The sequence below is a fragment of the Dipodomys ordii genome, unplaced genomic scaffold (genome assembly GCF_000151885.1).
Source record: "Dipodomys ordii isolate 6190 unplaced genomic scaffold, Dord_2.0 Scaffold60, whole genome shotgun sequence".
Lineage (NCBI taxonomy): Eukaryota > Metazoa > Chordata > Mammalia > Rodentia > Heteromyidae > Dipodomys > Dipodomys ordii.
Genome location: NW_012267276.1, coordinates 9,211,493 through 9,230,837, shown reverse-complemented (window position 1 = coordinate 9,230,837; position 19,345 = coordinate 9,211,493). Strand labels below are relative to the sequence as shown.

The 19,345-nt window shown below is 41.0% G+C and overlaps 1 protein-coding gene across 6 annotated transcripts in view; it reads right to left on the bottom strand.

Moving 5' to 3' along the window:
- Nucleotides 1-2,893: 2,893 nt before the first annotated feature.
- Trpc3 (transient receptor potential cation channel, subfamily C, member 3) overlaps nucleotides 2,894-19,345 on the bottom strand; it is a 44,664-nt gene continuing 28,212 nt past the window's right edge. For 3 of the 6 annotated variants that reach the window (XM_013022119.1, XM_013022123.1, XM_013022124.1), the window contains 4 exons: nucleotides 17,065-17,274; nucleotides 13,927-14,010; nucleotides 4,730-4,805; nucleotides 2,894-3,586 (listed from right to left, as the gene is read on the bottom strand). In XM_013022119.1, coding sequence (XP_012877573.1) covers nucleotides 3,444-3,586; nucleotides 4,730-4,805; nucleotides 13,927-14,010; nucleotides 17,065-17,274 — 513 coding nt within the window. In that variant the 3' untranslated portion in view covers nucleotides 2,894-3,443. The remainder of the gene's footprint in view (nucleotides 3,587-4,729; nucleotides 4,806-13,926; nucleotides 14,011-17,064; nucleotides 17,275-19,345) is intronic. The other 3 variants (XM_013022120.1, XM_013022122.1, XM_013022121.1) reach the window with 3 other exon arrangements.

The window sequence follows — 19,345 nt, the reverse complement described above, 5'->3', positions numbered from 1 at the left end:
GCAGCGGCGCCGGCGTGACGTCAGCGGCGCCGGCGTGACGTCACACCGCGTTCCTGCGGCCGCCGGACCTCGATGACGCCCCGCCCCTTTCCAGGACCGCCCACTGGCGGTCTGCTCCAATCAGAGTCCTGGACGGGCGTTGCTAGGGAGACCAGGGACGCAGTGTTGACTCCACCCCAGGGCTAGCTGGGGTTAATCCAGCCATCTCCAGCCCAGAGCTCCAAGCACCTGGCGGGGAGCTGACCTGTTCCTCTGACTCTGGATCCTACGAAGGAATTATTCTCCCATTTTAGACGCTGATATACAGCCGCAGATCGCAAACTTTTGGCCTTGGTGTTATTTAATACTGAGGGCCGGGCACTGGTGGCTCAGGCCTGTTATCCTAACTACTCTGGAGGCTGAGATCTGAGGATCACCGTTCAAAGGCAGGAAATTCCATGAGACTCTTATCTCCAGTGAACCACCCAAAAGCCGGAAGTGGAGCTGTGGCTCCGGTGCCAGCCTTTAGTGAAACAGCAAAGCGATAGGGATGGGCCACAGGCACTGGGTTCAAGTCCCAGGCCCAGCACACACACGCGCACACACACACACACACACACACACACATTCTACGAGAGGGACCTCTTCTAGATTTATTCTATTACAGCAGCATCACTCTGTGATGGAAAAGCAGGAAAGCACACACCTGTCACACACTCATGCTCTGCTTCCTTTCATGCTATGCCCTATGCTACATGAGGACTGTTTTTTCCCATTCCTAGAGATCATAAACGGCTTTGCTCTAAGCACTAAAGTACATCCCTAGCTTTAAGAAAGAGAAAGAGACTGTGTAGATCGGGCTGGCCTTGAACTTGCAATTTTCTTGCCTCAGCCTCCTAAGTACTGAAACTACAATAAGTGTGCCACCATACACAGCTTGTGTTTATTCTCAGTCCCTCTTTCATGTTCTCTCAATCTTACTTTTTCATTATTTTTATTTACTGTTTGCTCTATAGCACTTAAAATATCTAATTTTTTTTCTTTCCAGTCTTGTGCTTGAACTCAGGGATGGCCTGGAAGCTTTCTCTGAGTTTTTTCGCTCAAGCCTGGTGCACTACCACATATGCCTCACAGACTTTCCTTTCCAAGCTGGTTTCAAACCATGAGTCTCAGAACTCAGAATTATAGGCATGAGCTACCAGCACCCTGCTAAGTTGTCTAAAGTACACAGATAAAAGTATTTACATAAGTATGTAGTGATCTGAAGGCTGAGAGACTGACATTGTGATGTTGTAATGAAGGCAAAGTACACATGAAAAACACTGCCTGACTTAGAAGCTGGCACAACTTTGATCAATTTTTCAAATAATGGAGAAAATTCTTTTTTTAGTCTGACAGTCCTGTGTTGGCCTCAGAGGTAAATAATTGAATCAAACCACCTAAGAGGTGACACTTTTGTTCTTTGAAAGTCCAAAGACTAGCCAGATGCCAATGGCTCACGCCTGTAATCCTAGCTACTCAGGAGGCTGAGATCTGAGGATGCCGGTTCAAAGCCAGCCTGGGCAGGAAAATCCATGAGACTCTTATCTCCAATTAACCACCAGAAAACCCGAAGTGGCACTGTGGATCAATGTGGTAGAGCACTAGCCTTGTACTGAAGAGCTCAGGGACAGTGCCGAGGCCCAGAGTTCAACCCTGACTGACAAAAAAGAAAAAGAAAAGAAAAGAGGAGGAGCAGCAGCAGCAGCACAGCAGCAGGAGAAGTCCAAAGACTTACTCAGAGATACTTTAAAAAAAAATGATTTGGGCTGGGAAGGTGGCTCAGTGGTAGAGTGCTTGCCTTGCCTGCCTGAGGCCCTGGGTTCGATTCCTCAGCACCACATAAGCAAAAAGCCGGAAGTGGCGCTGTGGCTCAAGTGGTAGAGCACTAGCCTTGAGCTGAAGAGCTCAGGGACAGCGCCCAGGCCCAGAGTTCAGGCCCCACGACCAGAAAAAAAAATGATTTGTGGTGCTGGAGAGCAAATCCAGAGCCTTTGGCATGCCAGACAAGTTCTTTTTGAGACAGGATATCACTAGGTAAGCAAGACTAGTCTAGAACTTGCAATTCTGCCTCTGCCTACCAGATTATAGGATTATAGGCGTGTGCTACACCACGCCTCATAACTCTCTTTAACCTCCAAGGATTATTATTTCTGACAGCAATCCATTATACTAATCCTCACATTCCCTCTCTACTATCACATGTATACCTATATCTCAGGGTGAATTTTCTAGAAATGATTTAGTGATCTCTTGAGTGAAACTCCTAGAGGGAAAGAATGAGAATCAGGGACCATGAACGCCATTGGCAGTACACTTGTCATCACCTCCTCTTTCTCTATTAATACCCCAAAGCCATGAAAGAAAAATGTAATAGAAAACCTAGGCTGCAAGGCTGGGCTCAGTAGCTCACACCTGTAATCCCAACTACCACAAGGCTAAGCTGTGAGGATCACAATTCCAAGCCATGCCAGGCAGGAAAGTCCTTTAAACTATTTCCAGTTCAACAAAAAGCCAGAAGTGGAACTGTGGCTCAAGAGGTAAAGCATCAGCCTTGAGTGAAAAAGTCAAGCAAGAGTATGAGGCTCTAAACTCAAGCCCCAGTATTGGAATAACAAGAAAAACAATGAATTGTACACATAAATGGACATATTAAACAGACCTCACCCCGTATACAACTATTTGAAAATGAAAAGAAAAAAATTGGACCACTGATTAAATTTGCATTCCAGAACAATAACAGACAAAAGCTTAAAGTATAAAGTAAACAAATATATATTGTAGAAAAGTCTTTAATGTGTTGTTTTTCAGCAATTTTATGAAACAATATGTACTCATATATTCTATTCAATCATTGTTAAATTTCTTACTTGGCATTTAATGAGACTAACAACAAAGTTCATGCCTAAAATTCTAAGAAAATCTCACCATGTCAGAGTTGGGATAAAATTTCTTCAGTTTCTAGTAAAAACAGAACATAAACAAAAGCACAAACAAACAAACCCACACTTCCTCAGTGCTTGGATAAGGGAAGGTCTGCTACATAGCAATCATCTTTTTATTTATATTTTATTGGCAGTTCAGTTCATTTCCAACAACATTTATTGAGCACCTACTGTGTACCAGGCACTGTACTAAATGCTGGAGATACAAAGATGAGAAAGACATGGTCCCTGTCATAACAGCTTAACGTTAGGATTTTAAATACAATGGTGGGTCTTTCAAAATGTTGAGACAATGAAAATGTATTTTCATGTGATAAAATTGTAAAACCATTAAGACCTAATTCTGAAAGATTCACAGGATGGAAGGTAGGTAGTACTACAAAATGTATACCATAGGTGTTTTTTTTCAAGTATCTCATTCTTAGAAATATTATTGCCCACATTTGTGCTGTAGTCATAGCCGTAGCACAGTTTATGACATCACTCACACCTGAGCATGCCCGGATTCAGTTTCTCGCTGAGTTTATGAATTAGAATGGCTAATTCCTCTGTGGCCTGGCTCTTGTCCTCCAAAAGTTCATATCGAAGGCTGGAGATATCTTGCTTGATTTCTTTTAATTCACCTGGAGTATTTGGATCAAACATATATAACATACAATTGGTGGTCTGCTCTTCAGATTTAGAAAAGAACAAAGTGAAATTCCTACAATTTTAGTACCTTTGCTTCATAAACTCTTCCAAGGCAATTTCTTCAACTGTTTGCCTTTGAAATGATTAAAAATAAACTATCTGTGCCAAATGCTGGCAGCTTATACCTATAGTTGTAGCTACACAGGAAGCTGTGATCTAAAGATTACAGTTCAAAAACCAGCTTGGACAGGAAAGTCTGTAAGACTCATCTCCAGTTCAGCAACACGGTGCTAGAAATTGAGCTGTGGTTTAAATAGCTAAGTGCCAGCCTTAAGGAAAAAATTCAGGGATGGTGCTGAGACCCTGAGTTCAAGTCCTGTTAGCAATCCATGCACAGAGAGCCAAGGAAAAAAATGTATTCAATATTTGTACAACAAAGTGGAGTTTTTTTCTTAAGACATGCATGATTCTATATAGTTTAATAAACAGTACTTTTGCCCCCATTGCTGGAAAAATGTTAGCATTACAGAACCGTACTAAAAATGGATTGTGACTACCAATCTCTTTTTGTCAGAAAGGTGTGTGTGTGTGGATGCATGGATGCATGCTGGTTCCTGAGGCTTGCACTTAGGGCCTGGGAACTGTGCCTAAGATTTTTGCTAGTCTACCCACTGAGCCACAAATCCACTTCATGCTTTTTGGTGGTTAACTGGAGATATAGGAGTCTCATGACTGTGCTGCCAGGGCTGGCTTTGAACAGAGATCTTCAGATCTCAGCCTCCTGACTAACTAGGATTACAGACATGAGCACTGGCACTAGGCATGGATTTTTTTTTTTGGGGGGGGGTGAGGTTGTGAGGCCTGAACTCTGGGTCTGGGCGCTGTCCCTCTGCTCTTCAGCTCAAGGCTAGTGCTCTACCATTTGATCCACAGCGCCACTTCCGGCTTTTTTCTTTTTGCTTATGTGGTGCTGAGGACTCGAACCCAGAGCCTCAGGCATGCAAGGCAAGTGCTCTACCACTGAGCCACCTTCCCAGCCCTAGGCATGGATTTTTTAAAAGTGTGTTTCAATGTGATGTTTTCCATGCTCCTTAGATTAATTATGAAAAAAATGTTTCTCAACTAGAGATTCTTACCTTCATTAACTTCATCATTTTCTTTGTCAACTTGTGCTTTCAGAACATAGCGCTTGATAAGTCTTTTCATTATCTGCTATTGGATGAAAGCAAATGAGTATGTTACTAAGGAGCCAATGAGAACCTGGTTCTTGTATCCAAAGAGCCCTGCAGTTCTGTATAGTAGCTAGTACAGGGAAGACAAGCCTTTATTTATTTTTTTTATTTTATTAATTTTTGTCCAGTCCCAGGGCTTGAACTCTGAGCCGAGGAGCTGTCCCCAGACCCTTGTGCTCAAGGCTAGCACTCTACCACTTGAGCCACAGCACCACTTTTGGCTTTTTCTGACTGGTTTATTTAAGAGTCTCATGGACAAAAAAAAAAAAGAGTCTCATGGACTTTCCTGCCTGGGCTGGCTTTGAACCGTGATCCTCAGATCTCAGCCTCCTGAGTAGCTAGGATTATAGGCATGAGCCACCAGCACCCAGCTTAAATAAACATTCTTATAGAATAATTGTTTCTTTATATAGAAAAGCCTACATTTGAGTCCTCATGCCAGAAATACAAAATGTGAAGACTTTAAATATGAAAAATAGCTTTTACAACTTTTTATGAGAAAGTAAAGGCGAACATATTTACTTCATAGAAAAGATGGATGTTTAAAAAAGGTAAAAATTCTAATTACAATAGAAAAGACTGACCAATTTCATCAACCTAGAAGTTGCATTTATAAACATTCCATAATGAAAGTAAAAAAAGCAAGCCACATTACAGGAAATAATATTGGCAATACTTGCCAATGTATTGGGCACTGGTGGCTCATGCCAGTAACCCTAGCTGCTCAGGAAGCTGAGATCTGAGGACTATAGTTCAAAGCCAGCCTGTGTAGGAAAGTCTGTGAGACTCTTATTTCATATTAATCACAGAAAAAAGCTGGAAGTGGTGCTGTGGCTCAAGTGGTACAGTGCTAGCCTTGAGCAAAAAGGAGCTTAGAGATAGCACTCAGGCCCATAGTTCAAGCCCAAGGACCAGCAAAAAAAAAAAAAAAAAAGGACGCAAATATAGAACTTTCACTGAATAAGGAAAAAACTCAACCAAGTTTTTTAAGATGGGCAAATGATACACAAGGATTTCACAGAAATAAAATGTGAATAATCTACAAATTTATGAAATAATGTAATCTCATACTTTTCTGTTGGGAAAACATAAATTATGACCAAAGCAAGGGATTTTTTTATTGGTTATGGGGTTTGACCTCTGGGCCTGGGTCCTGTCCCTGAGCTTTCTTTGTGCAAGGCTAGCTCACAACAGCTCCACTTCCAGTTTTTAAGTGGTTAATTGGAGCCAGCCCAGGCTGGCTTTGAATCTCAGATCTCAGCCACCTGAGTATCTAGGATTACAAGCTTTAAGCCACCAATGCCTGGCAGAAAATTTTATATTTAATAAAGGTAACAATAAATCAATTTGACAATGCCATGTTTAGGAAAGATACTTGAATCATAATATGGAAGCCCCATCCAGGGACTTTCTTCACTGTTTTGACACAAGTATAAAGAAATACACTACTTCACAAACAACCTGGCGTTATCTTCTCACGTTGAGCATGGACACAGCCTTTCATGTGGCAAGTCCACTCATTGTGGGGATCCTGGAGAAAATGTACAAGTGACCCAAGAAATTTAACAAGTCACAAGCCACCATGAACCAAATGGCAAAACCTGGCAACAGTCTAAACAAATATACACAGAACAGACAAACACACCACAGGACAGTCAGAGGGTGTATTCGTGTGCATATTAGTCGTATTAATGAACCAGAGTCACAGGTGACAGTGTGGAGGAATCTTAGAAGCACAATGAAAAGTTGAATGAAAAGTTCCACATGTGGAAGATCTCATAAAATGTGAAACTTTTCTTATAAATCTCAAGAACAGGTAAATCTAAAAACAAAAACACAAAGATTAGAACCTTGGAACTTGTTTTGTAGCTGGCAAAATATTTAAACTGGTAATACCACATGTTGATGAGAAACTTATTTGTTTATTTATTTTTGGTGCCAATACTGGGGAGTTGAATTCAGGGCCTCATCCTCTTGCTTAGCTTTTTTACTCAACACAAGTGCTCTACCACCTGAGCCACAGCTCCACTTCTGACTTTTTTGCTGATTACTTGCAGATAAAGAGTCTTAAGGACTTTCCTGCCCAGGCTGGCCTTGACCATGATCCTCAAATCTCAGCCTCCTAAGTAGCTAGGATTACAGGTCAGCTGTTGATAGTGATATTTGAAGTTGAAGATATTATCACCCACAATCAGGTGCAATACAATCTAAGGTATTAATATATTGTTATCTAAAAGCATGTTTTAAAATGGCCTGTGTAATTTTATATTTAGTACCAGTAGGAAAATTAATAGGGGGCTCAAGTTTCCTAGAAAAATCCATTCATAGTAAATTCTTTCACTGAAGGGAAAATAGAAATGAATATTCATCTTTAAATACTCAGGGAAGATTATGATTTTAGGCTTAAATGTTTCCCTTTCAATATTTAGTGCTTTGAACTTAATATATACCCTATGAAAGTTTTATGTTAAAGCAGACTCTAAGAAAATGCATTCTTTACAGAGCTCTGTTATATTATCTTTTGGAACTCTGCTGGAAAAGCAGAATCAAGTGTCAAGTCCTGTCTTTTTCATTTCATTCATTCATTCATCCATTCATGCCAGTCTTGAGGCTTAAACTCAGGGCCTGTGGCTGTCCCTGAGTTTTTTCACTGAAGGCTTGCAATCTACCATTTGAGTCACAGCTCCACTTGCAGCTTTTGTAATAAGAGCCTCACTGACTTTCCTGTGTGGGCTGGCTTTAACCCAGGATTCTCAGGCCACAGTCTCCTGAGTAGGTAGGATTACAGGCATGAGTTACTAGTACACAGCCCCAGCCCCCATTTAACATTTTACCTTCAACTCCAGCTGATTTTCTCATTAATCAGTACCAAAAACTTAAATTGACTAATAACAGATTCATCTTTTGTTGTTCTTGGTCAAATTTCTAACTAAGACATCAATAGTCTATAGATAACTTTCTGCATTCTACAAACCTTCAGGAATTCTCTAGATTTTTTGTATGGGCCTGTGAATCATCCTTTAAGAAAGGAATTGTGACTTTATAGCATAGACTATAGATGGTCCCTGTCCAGGATCTAGGAACCCCCCTCCCCCATAACTTGAGTGGTAACTAGGCAAAGACCCTAGTTAGTTGTTTTGCAAATAAACCTAAATTTATGTTCAACTCCATATCAAGACTGGGAGAAAAAGTAGGATGTGGGTGGTTCTACTTGGAGCCAGTGGCTTACACCGGTAATTCTAGTTACTCAGGGGGGTGAGATCTGAGGATCTTCACCTCTTGAAGTCAGCCAAGTCAGGAAAGTCCTTGAGACTTCCAATTTATCACAGAAAGTCCAAAGTAGAGGGCCACCAGCCTTGGGCAGAAAAAGTTAAGCAATAGCTTCAGGCTAGCATCAAAAAGGAAGAAGGAAGGAAAGAAGGAAGGAAGGAAGGAAGGAAGGAAGGAAGGAAGGAAGGAAGGAAGGAAGGAAGGAAGGAAGGAAGAAAGGGAGGGAGGGAGGGAGGGAGGGAGTTGAAAGCCTTCCTTCCCCAAGTATCAAAACTTTTCATTTGTTTCTGTTTCCCTGATTCAAATCCAATGAACTATTGTTAACTACTCAATCTGCTATTTTACATTAATTGCCTTACTAAATCCACAGAGAAACAACTTTGTCCTGAGTAGGTTTGGTGCTATGAATTTCAGCAGTTGAAAAAGTGTAAATGAAACTAATGAGATGGGTTGGGACAAACATCCGGAACTAAAAAAATACAGAGTACATTTTCCTGGAGGGAAGGGATCTGAGGAGGCACCCTTTTTCATCCTTTCATGCCTCCCCTCATGAGACACGTGACAGGTATTGGGACACCATCCCCATAGAAACACCTGTGGATCAATGTGCTGTTACTGTCCCCCATACAGCTGGCTTCATCCATTGTGGATAACTGTAACTGTTCGAAAACAACCCCTTTGTGCTAAGTAATCTGATTCACTGTCATTTCTTTCTTTCTTTTTTTAAATCCTTAAGTAATTGTACAAAGGGGTTTCAAGTCAACTCGTCAGTTTGAGTACAATGTGTCTTGGTCAATGTCATTCCTTCCATCATCTCCCCCATCTCTCCAACCTCACCCATCCCCTCAATTTTCCTTGTTCCATTTTCACACATGCACATCGTCTATTATGAATACATCTACCTACCTTCTCTTTTTATTCATCTGCCCCCTCCTGTTGGCCTCACCCCACTGACACTCAAGTTCTAGCTTCCTGGTATTCATTTTGTTAGACTATAGGTCAGTTGTTTAAAGGAGTTACATGATTGGAATCCTCCCCTGTGTATACTATATTTTAGTAATATGGTTGGGTATACGTATGCATGATCCTATGTATGTCTACATATCTATTTATAAATCAAATCTAACTTCTATCTATGAAATAAAACGTGTCCTTTATCTCTCTGGGCATGGCTTATTTCACTTAACACAATCTTTTCCCCTCAGTTCTATCAATTTCCCAGCAAACGCCAAGTTTTATTCTTTGGAACAACAGAGAATAAGTTTACTTCTACCTGATTGACTATCAAAGATCTACTGGGCTTTTCTGGGCTCTGGGTTTCCATACCATTTACTTGTATGTCACTGTATCTGTTTGTATTTCTACCTCGTGTGTGAACATATCTATACTACATAGCTAGATTGCCATCTTGTGTGTTTGCTTCCTTTTTCTTCACTTTCTTTTCTTTTTGGTATCAGACTGATCATTCTCTCTTTTACTTGGCTTTTTCCCTCAAGGCTGGTGCTCTACCACTTGAGCCACAGCTCCACTTCCTGGTTTTGGCTGGTTAATTGGACACAATTATGGACTTTCTGCCTGGTCTAGTTTCAAGCTGTAATCTTCAGCTTGCACACTTCTGAGTTGCTAGGACTCCAGGCATGAGCCACCAGTGTTTAGCCTTCTTTCTCTCCCAAACACTGACTCAACTTGAATGGATCAATCCTTGGAGACACAGATAATTCCTTTGGATATCTGAAGTCTGGGCTGGTTTCAAACTGTGACCCTCAGCTCTCAGCTTCCTGAGTGGCTAGGATTCCAGGCCAGAGCCACCAATGCCCAGCTATATCTTTGAATTCTTATAATCTAAGATTATGCATCATGTCCTGAAAGGCCAGGACAAGTACTATGAATAGAGCTGGGTATGAAGGCTTTGGCCAGGGCTATAGCTCAGTGGTACAGCCCTTATCTAGCAACCACAAAGCAGTAAGTTACATCCTGTACACCCCAAAATCAAGCAAAAGAAAATGTAACCTTTAAAGGAAAATGAAATCTATTTAGTCAACTAAAGTCTAGAATTGATTGAAAGCTTATTATTGTTATCAATATTATTATTATTATCATTATGAGTGCCTTTCCTGGGCCTTGAACTCAGGGCCTGGGTGCTGTCTCTGAGCAATTTTTGCTTAGAACTAGTGCTCTACCATTTGAGCCACAGGTCTGTTTCTGGCTTTCGTGGTGATGAACTGGAGATAAGAGTCTCAGGAACTGTCCTGACTGGGCTGGCTTTGAACCATGATCCTCAGATCTCAGCCTCCTGAGTAGCTAGGATTACAGATGTGAACCACTGTACCTGGCTTGAAAGCTAATTCTTACCTGTTGTGATCATACTTGTGAAAGTCAGTATCAATCCAACAATTATAGTTCATATCCATTGTCACAAACTGAATGTTTTGTCAATGCCAAATTCATGCAAAGATCCTGACACCCCTGCTCCGCTCCCCGTGAGGCTATTCATGAGGTGATCAGTTAGAGTCCTGCCAAATCAGGTGAGTGCTTTTATAAGAGACCCCAGTAGCCAGGTGTCAGGGGCTCACACCTGAAATCCTAGCTACTGAAGAGGCTGAGATCTGAAGATTGTGGTTTAAAGCCAGACCCAGAAGGAAAGTCCATGAAACTCTAATTTCCAATTAACCACCAAAAAGCCAGAAGTTAGAGCTGTAGCTCTCATGTGGTAGAGTGCCAGCCTTGAGCAAAATACTAAGGAATAGTGTCCAGGCCCTGAATTCAGTACACACACACACACACACACACACACACACACACACACACACACACACACACACACTCCCTAAGGAAAAATTCTTGACCCTTTTCTAACATGAGTTGAGGTAGCAAGAAGAGAGACTGTGAACCAAAATCAGGCTCCCACTGGACACTGAATCTGCAGGGGGCTTGATCTTGGACATTTAGCTTTCAGAAGCATGAGGAATAAATGCTCATTTAGACTGCCCAATCAATGGGCACCCATACCATGTAAAAATATATCACATAAAAATAGAAGTTACATTAATTTTTCAATTACAAATAGCGATCATTTGTTCATTTGAACCAGTGTCCTTAATGCATTAAAATACTTCCTGAAAATGCTAGATGGTATGTTGCTTACATTTCATACCCTGCAAAAATCATTTATTTTGAAGTGTTTTGACTCGTTACAATGTAAGTCCTAATTACACTCAAAGAAATTTATTCTTGCTGGAAGCTAGTGGCTCACTCCTATAATCCCAGCTACTCAGGAGGCTGAGATCTGAGGACTGTAGTTCCAAGCCAACCCAGGCAAGAAAGTCCATGAGATTCTTATCTCCAATTAACCATAAAAAACAAAAGTGGAGGTGTGGTTCAAGTGGTAGAACACCAGAATTGAGCAAAAAATCTAAGAAGTTCAAGCCCCAGTATCAGAGCACGTGCATGTGCATGAGTGCACACACACACACACACACACACACACACACACACACACAAAACTCTTAATTGCTAATAAAAGCCATCAAGAAAAACAAATATATGCTAAATCATAAGAATATTGCACATAAGAAGATCAAACTTGGCTGGGCGCCAGTGGCTCACGCCTGTAATCCTAACTACCCAGGAAGCTGAGATCTGAGGATCGAGGTTCAAAGCCAGCCCAGGCAGGAAAGTCTGTGAGCCTCTTATCTCCAATAAGCCACTAGAAAACCAGAAGTGATGCTGTGGCTCAAGCGATAGAGCTCTTGTCTTGAGTTGAAGAGCATAGGGACAGTATCCAGGCCCAGAGTTCAAGCCCCACAGTGACAAAAAAAAAAAAGATCAAACTCGTTCACAACACAAAAATGTGGAGATAAAAACATTTTCATTTATCTATTTGTGTACTCATGTTGGTAACATATTTTTGGTAAATTAAGCAGGAAATGGGCATTTCCATACATTTACTGTAAGAGTATAGACTGGTGTAAGCTCCATCAAAATTGGACTGATAATCGCTAAAAATTAAAATGCAAATATGTTAACCAGACAATTCTGTACATTTGCACTTGTTTGAAATGCAATTATTGGTAGTAGTATTTCACATACAGGATTAAATACTGACTATATTCCATTTCTATTCTTTATTTCTATTCTCTACTTGATATATCCATCAAATATAAGGATGTGCCAATCGGTGTGCCAATCAATTTTGCACCATTTCCTGGTAAATGGTATGAAGATGAGTGTCACCATTAGTTAACATCATCAGGACCTCATTTCACCTTATATACATCAGAGTCTAAAGTTCTGATCACAAGGAAGTATGACCTCTTTTTTTTTTTTGCCAGTCTTGGGGCTTGAACTCAGGGCCTGGGTGCTGTTCCTGAGCTCTTCAGCTCAAGGCTAGTGCTCTACCACTTGAGCCACAGCACTACTCTGGCTTTTCCTGTGTATGTGGTACTATGGAATCGAACCCAGGGCTTCATGCATGCTAGGCAAGCACTCTACCACTAAGCCACATTCTCAGCCCCATATGAACTCTTTTTGACCGCTTTTTTGTTGTTGTTGGTCATGGGGCTTGACCTCAGGGCCTGGGTGCTGTTCCTGAGCTCTTTTGCTCAAAACTAGCACTCTACCACTTAAAGCCATAATGCCACTTCCGGTTTTTTAGTGGTTAGTTGGAGATAAAGAGTTTCAGGGACTTTTCTGCCTGGGCTGGCTTCGAACTACGACCCTCAGATCTCAGCCTTTCTGAGTAGCTAGGATTACAGGTGTGAGCTACCAGCTTTATAACCCCTTTTGAGATGTAGAAGAGTCTTCAAATGTCCCATCCAACAGCAAAAGCTATCTTGAAGCAGTACTGACTGCAGTCTACACCAGCCTAACAATCATTTGGAAAATGAATCACCTGAAAAACAGCCTGTGAGGTGTGTCAGATCTCCACACTGTGAGAGCATTATTTTAACATATTGTATCTCCCACTTCTTTCTCCAGCTTAAGGTTTATGCAAATGTTCTTTGAAAAATTATAGGAACACTTTGCTTTCAATGTTGCCAAGGTAATTTCCTCATCAAAACCAAACCAAACCAAACCCCAATAAAGGACAGTTTCCCCTCATTTGTTATCATTAGGATGTGCCTATAAATCTACAAGGAAACCCAATTAATAGTAAAAGGCAAAAAAATTACACTTGGACATGATAAACTTAACAGGACTCTAAACATTCACAGTGAGACCAAAGGAGGATATTCTTAGGAGAGGATCACAAGGGCTCAGTAGCTATGTGCATATAATCATATTACATGATGCTTATCAAAATGACCTCCACCAAGTGAAACAAGAGGTTTTATTTTGTTCATTTTTACCTTTTGTGTTTATTTTTCTTTTGTCATTTTCCCTTTGTCTCTGTTTTTGATTTCTGTATCTTTTGTCTTGTATGTAAGTTTATCTGATTTGGGGACGAAGGAAAAGCACAGAAATGGTGGGACAAAGGCTGAACTAATTCAGCAGTGATACTAGACACTATGTTGAAAATGAACTATACAACTTGAGGAAGGGGGGGTGTTCAGGAGGGAAAAAATTGGGAGAAAATGAGGGAAGTGGGGGATGACTGTTCAAAAAGAAATGTACTTCATCCCTCTGTACATCATCTTTACAATGAAAAAACGTTTTAAAAAAGGACTGAACAAGAATACTATTTTCTTATTTTCTGTGTTCTGTACTATCCCTTTAGTATATTTTAAGACTACCCCATTACACACACACACACACACACACACACACACACACACACACACACACACACACACACACGGATTCTCAGAGAGATTTGTCTAATGAATGCTTACCTGATAGCGTGTTGGCTGGTTGAGAATGCTGTTGAAACTGTGTGATTCAAAAACTCTTGAGTTAGACTGAGTGAAGAGGTTTAACTAGGAAAAAATACAATTAACCTAGTAAATTAGAATACATTTATTTGGAATTAGAAATACAGTCTATTTTCCTTGATAACCTTTTTAAAGTTAACAAATCTGAGGAACATGTGTGGTAGCTAAGTTTTACAAATGATTTAATGTTTTTCCAAAGGGAAATTGAATGGGAAAAATATGGTCACACTTGTCAAAATGCTAGCAAGATGGACTGTCATAGAACTGTCCATTAATAATGTATATTTAAAAGGGGAATAATACTAAAGACAAATTTTCCTGTGAATCTGATAAATTCATCAAAATATCCTCATGGCATCTAAAAGTACAAGTTTCCCTGAAGTGGTTTAATCTGTTCTTGAGCCTGAGTTTTTGTCCTAGACTTAGCAAAAATTCACTCTGAGTTAGGATGGTGCTAGCTGGTATTTTACAGTCCTAAAATATCAATCCAGGGCTAGGAATTTGGCTTAGTGATAGAGTGCTTGTGTAGCACACATGAAGCCCTGGGTTTGATTCCTCAGTACCACATAAACAGAAAAGGCTGGAAGTGGTGCTGTGGCTCAAGTGGTAGAGTGCTAGCCTTGAGCAAAAAGAAGCTCAGGGACAGCACCCAGTCCCTGAGTTCAAGCCCCAAGATTGGCAAAAAAAACACTATACAAATATCACATCTTTGCAAAGCCTACAGTATACAGGACGTGTGTGTGTGTGTGTGTGTGTGTGTGTGTGTGTATGCGTGCGCATGCGCTCGTGCACATGTGCGTGTGCAAGCTGGCTGGAACTGAGGCTTGAACTCAGGGTTTCATGCTCCTACTTAGCTTTATCTGCTCAAGGCTGGTACTCTACTACTTGAGCCACACCTCCATTTCCAGCTTTTTGGTGTTTAATTAGAGATGCATAGTTTCACAGACTTTCCTGCTAGGGATGGCTTTGAACCACTATCCTCGGATCATAGCCTCTTGAGTAGTAAGGATTACAAGTGTGAGCCATCGCCACTTGGCACATCTGACCTTATATGGAGCCAGGACCACAACTTTGGAGAAAATTAGGCTAGAGAATGTTTCGTTTTCTTTTCTCGTTTTCTCTTCTTAAGACTTAAGAGTGTGAGCACCGAGCATGAGCACGAACACAAAGGCGCTGTCTGTTTTTCATGGGTATGCACAGGACCTCTTCTTCATGGACAAGAAGCCATCTACAAGGTGTGGTTCAAAAGCAGGACTTCTTGTTCAAAAAGATATGTTCACTCCCCCCATCCCCCAATCCCGGCCAAGTCGATGCAGGAAGGTGTGGGATATTGGAGAGGAATCAAGAGGCTCTGATAGGAAGGAATTCGTTTAGTATGATTGGAGAAAAACCTTAGCTGAGAGTGAAATTTTCCTATTGGTCACTAGAGGTCAGGACCTGATGGCTGATTGAAATACATGTACAGGTTAGTGGGAAATGTCTGAGGCTCATTCTCCCTCCAAACAACAAGAAGCCAGGAAACCAGAAATCCTCCAACATTTTTTTGTGTGTGTGTGTCGGTTGTGGGGCTTGAACTCTGGGCCTGGGTGCTGTCCCTCAGTTCTTCAGCTCAAGGCTAGAGCTCTACTACTTGAGCCATAGCACCACTTCCGTTTTTCTAGTGGTTTATCGGAGATAAGAGTCTCAAGGACTTTCCTGTCCGGGCTGGCTTTGAACCTCGATCCTCAGGTCTCTCAGCCCACTGAGTAGCTAGGTGTGAGCCACCAGTGCCCAGCTTCAACATTTTTTTAAAGCGAAATTTGACATTGGAGATGGTCTATATGACTATGAATAAGATTAAAGAAGTTTAGCCAGGTTTAGTGGCATAGGGCTAGAAGGCCAGAGACTGGAGAGGCTAAGGTTGGAAAACCATAAATTGGAGACCAGCCTTGGCAACTTAGGAAGATCATGACAAAGAAAAGAAGGAATGAAAGGAAAGACAGGAGAGATCAGGACAGACCAACAGATAGATAGGCAGAGAGAAAGAGAGGCAAGGGAAAGAAGAGAAAGAGAAAGAAAAAAGAGAAAAAAGATACGGATAGACAATATCTACCTACCTATCTATCTATCTATCTGCCTATATATCATCTATTAAGAAAGTGAGAAAAAAGAAGGGAGGGAGAAATAAAGGGAAAAAAAAGAGGCCCAAGGAGATTTAAACAGCTCTATGTAAAATGGCATTTTGTGTGTGTGTGTGTGTATGCGTGCGTGCGTGCGTGCGCGTGCCCTATCAGAGCTTGAACTCAGCACATTGCACTCTCCCTTAGATTTTCTGCTCTAAGTCTGGTGCTCTACCACTTGAGTCACATCTCCATTTCTTGCTTTTTGCTAGTTCATTGGAGATAAGAGTCTCATTGACTTTCCTACCAGGGCTAGCATCGAACCTTCAACCTTAGATCTCAGCCTTCTGAGATTAGGGGGTGGGAGCCACTGGAGCCTGGCTTCTGTAAACCAATTCTATTTATGTAAACTAAGCTCATGCTAGTAAAGTGTGACAGGAAACTTGCCTTCTTTGTTAAAATTAATACCTGACTCAATTGGTATAGCCCTAGGATAAACCATTCAGGAATAATTTATAAAATGGGTATTTACAGCCCTGTGAGGATGTGAGGCCTATATCTATTTTATGATAGTAAAGGAAGAAAGATAAGCCCAGGAAAAGGTACCTACAAAAAAGAAAAGACTTTGGTGTGGCAAAACCAAACATATACCAAGGGAAAGAGTTCAAAATATTCCACTTCAGAATAACAGCTGAGAAGCACAGAACACACAAAAACACAGTGTTTCCCAGAATAACTTTTCTGTTAAACAAGTTATGGACACTTTCTGTTTGCTTTTGATCTAGCAGTTTACAGGAATTTCTGACCAAAAGCAGGGCATAGACTAAGTGACTTTTTGATAGAAGTATTAAGTATTAGTCTATGCGCTCATGGGTTGGACAGTTAATTGTTAACTTCTTCTAAGTTCACCCTTAAAAATTATCAAACAAACATTAAAAGACAAGGAGGAAGAAACAAAGCAAGTCATATGTTAAAGTCTTGGTGAGTTTTCAATGCCTACCCTTGACTTTGAGTTACCCATTCCCATTTCCAGATCCTTCTGTAGCCTTCTCCTTCTGCATTTGGAAAAGTTCATGATCCTCATGATGAAATACACAAAAGATTTGGGGCTAGGGACCAGACTGAAGGGTGGAGGTAAGGTTTTTCCATCGTCAAAATAGGATAACCAGAGCTTTGAACGAGCAAACTTCCATTCTACGTCACTGTCATCCTGAATTACAAAAAAGATAAAGGATTCATTGTAAGAACTTAGGTTGATTACCAGGACATCTGGTTTTAAAACCTAAGAACTGATTTAAAGTTAGTTTTTTCTTTTAAGTTAATTTTTACATAAGTAATATATGCACATTTAATTGTATATGCTGCCTATATGCCAATATAACATGCTATCACTTCTTTTATTTTGTGTGTGTATGTGGGTGTGTGCACGCACACACCTTCACATGCATGAGCACATGTACCAGTTCTCTGGCTTGAATTTAGGACCTGGGTGCTCTCACTTAGCTTTTTTGCCCAAGGTTAACACTCTACCACTTGAGCTGCAGCTCTACTTCTGGCTGTTCACTGGTTAAGTGGAAATAAGAATCTCAGTCTTTCTTGTCCTGGCAGGCTTCAAACTGCAGTCCTCAGATCTTAGCCTCATGAGTAGCAAGGATTACAGGCTTGTGCTACCAGTGCCTGGCTCCTGAGGTCACTTCTATGATGCACATGCAGTTTTTTTCGCCACCATACCCCTGTAATGATATCCACTAAAATCTACCCAGAATTTCCTACTCACTACCCAAAGACCACGTAAAAAGACAGGAAAAATCCAGGGTCAAATAAATACCAAAATACTAAATCCTAGCTAAGTGCTGGTAGCTCAGGCCTGTAATCCTAGCTCCTCAGAGGCTGAGATCTGAGGATCTCCATTCAAAGATAGCCCAGACAGCAAAGTCGATGAGACTCTTATCTCCAATTAACCTCCAAAATACCAGAAATGGAGCTGTGGCTCAAGGCACCAGCTTTGAGTGTAAAAGTCAAGGGAGTGTATGCAGCCCTGAGTTCAAGCTCCTGTACTGGCACAAAAATAATGATTAATTCCTGCCTCCATCTTTTCCCTCTCCAACTCTCCAGGCTTCATGTGAATTCTCTACTGTATATACCCCTCTGTCCCAAGACACATTCAAGCTGGGGAGAAGATGTGGCAGATTATACTCTGAGCACAAAGGAAAGGGTAGCATTTAGGTTAACTGCTTTGGAGTTTATGTTTCTGCCACTTGTCCTCATATGTCACATGAGTTCTCCAGTGGGCTCGAGCCATCTTTGCATTCTCATCTGTCCTTAGCCACACCCACAGTGCTGGGCTTAATTATCCCAACTGACTGAGGAAGTGCAGGGGGAGGGGAGAAGGAGAGAGGGAGAGGAAAAGAGACAAGGAGTGGGGAAAGGGAGAGGGAGTATCAATACTAGAGTTTCCATTGTTACAGAACATAGATTCTGCTTGGAGGATGATGTATCATGAGGCTGTAACTCTCTCTCTCTCTCTTTCTCTCTCTCTCTCTCTCTCTCACACACACACACACACACACACACACTGAGATTTAGCAGAGTTAATGAACTAGTAGAGCACTAAGAATGTACTAAACCCTCAACTGGGTAAAGGACATAAGGAAATACACACAGCATTAAAGAATGTGGCTTAAACCAAGCCATATTCCTAAAGTCAAATTCTAAAATACTGAGGATTCTGATTGGATGGAAGGCATCAACTAAACTCATGGTTCACACCTGTAATCCCAGCCACTCAGGAGGCTGAGATTAGAAGATAAAGGTTCAAAGCCATTTCTGTATGTCAACAATGAGAAAACTGGCTGAAACTGGGAAAGCAACTCCATTCGTAATAGCCCCACAAAAAATTAAATACCTAGGAATTAACTTAACCAAAGAATTGAAGGACCTCTATGATGAAAACTTCAAAAACTTGAAAGAGGAAATCAAAACAGAACTTAGAAAGTGGCAAAAACTCCCATGCTCCTGGATTGGAAATATCAACATCATGAAAATGGCAATACTTCCCAAGGCTATCTACAAATTCAATGTGACACCTATCAAAATTCCAACCTCATTCTTCAAGGAAATAGAAGAGGCAATCCAAAAATTCATATGGAACAATAAAAGACCCCAAATAGCAAAAATGATCCTCAACAGAAAGAACACTGCTGGAGGAATATCAATACCAAATTTCAAACTCTACTATAAAGCCATAGTAATCAAAACAGCTTGGTACTGGCACAAGAACA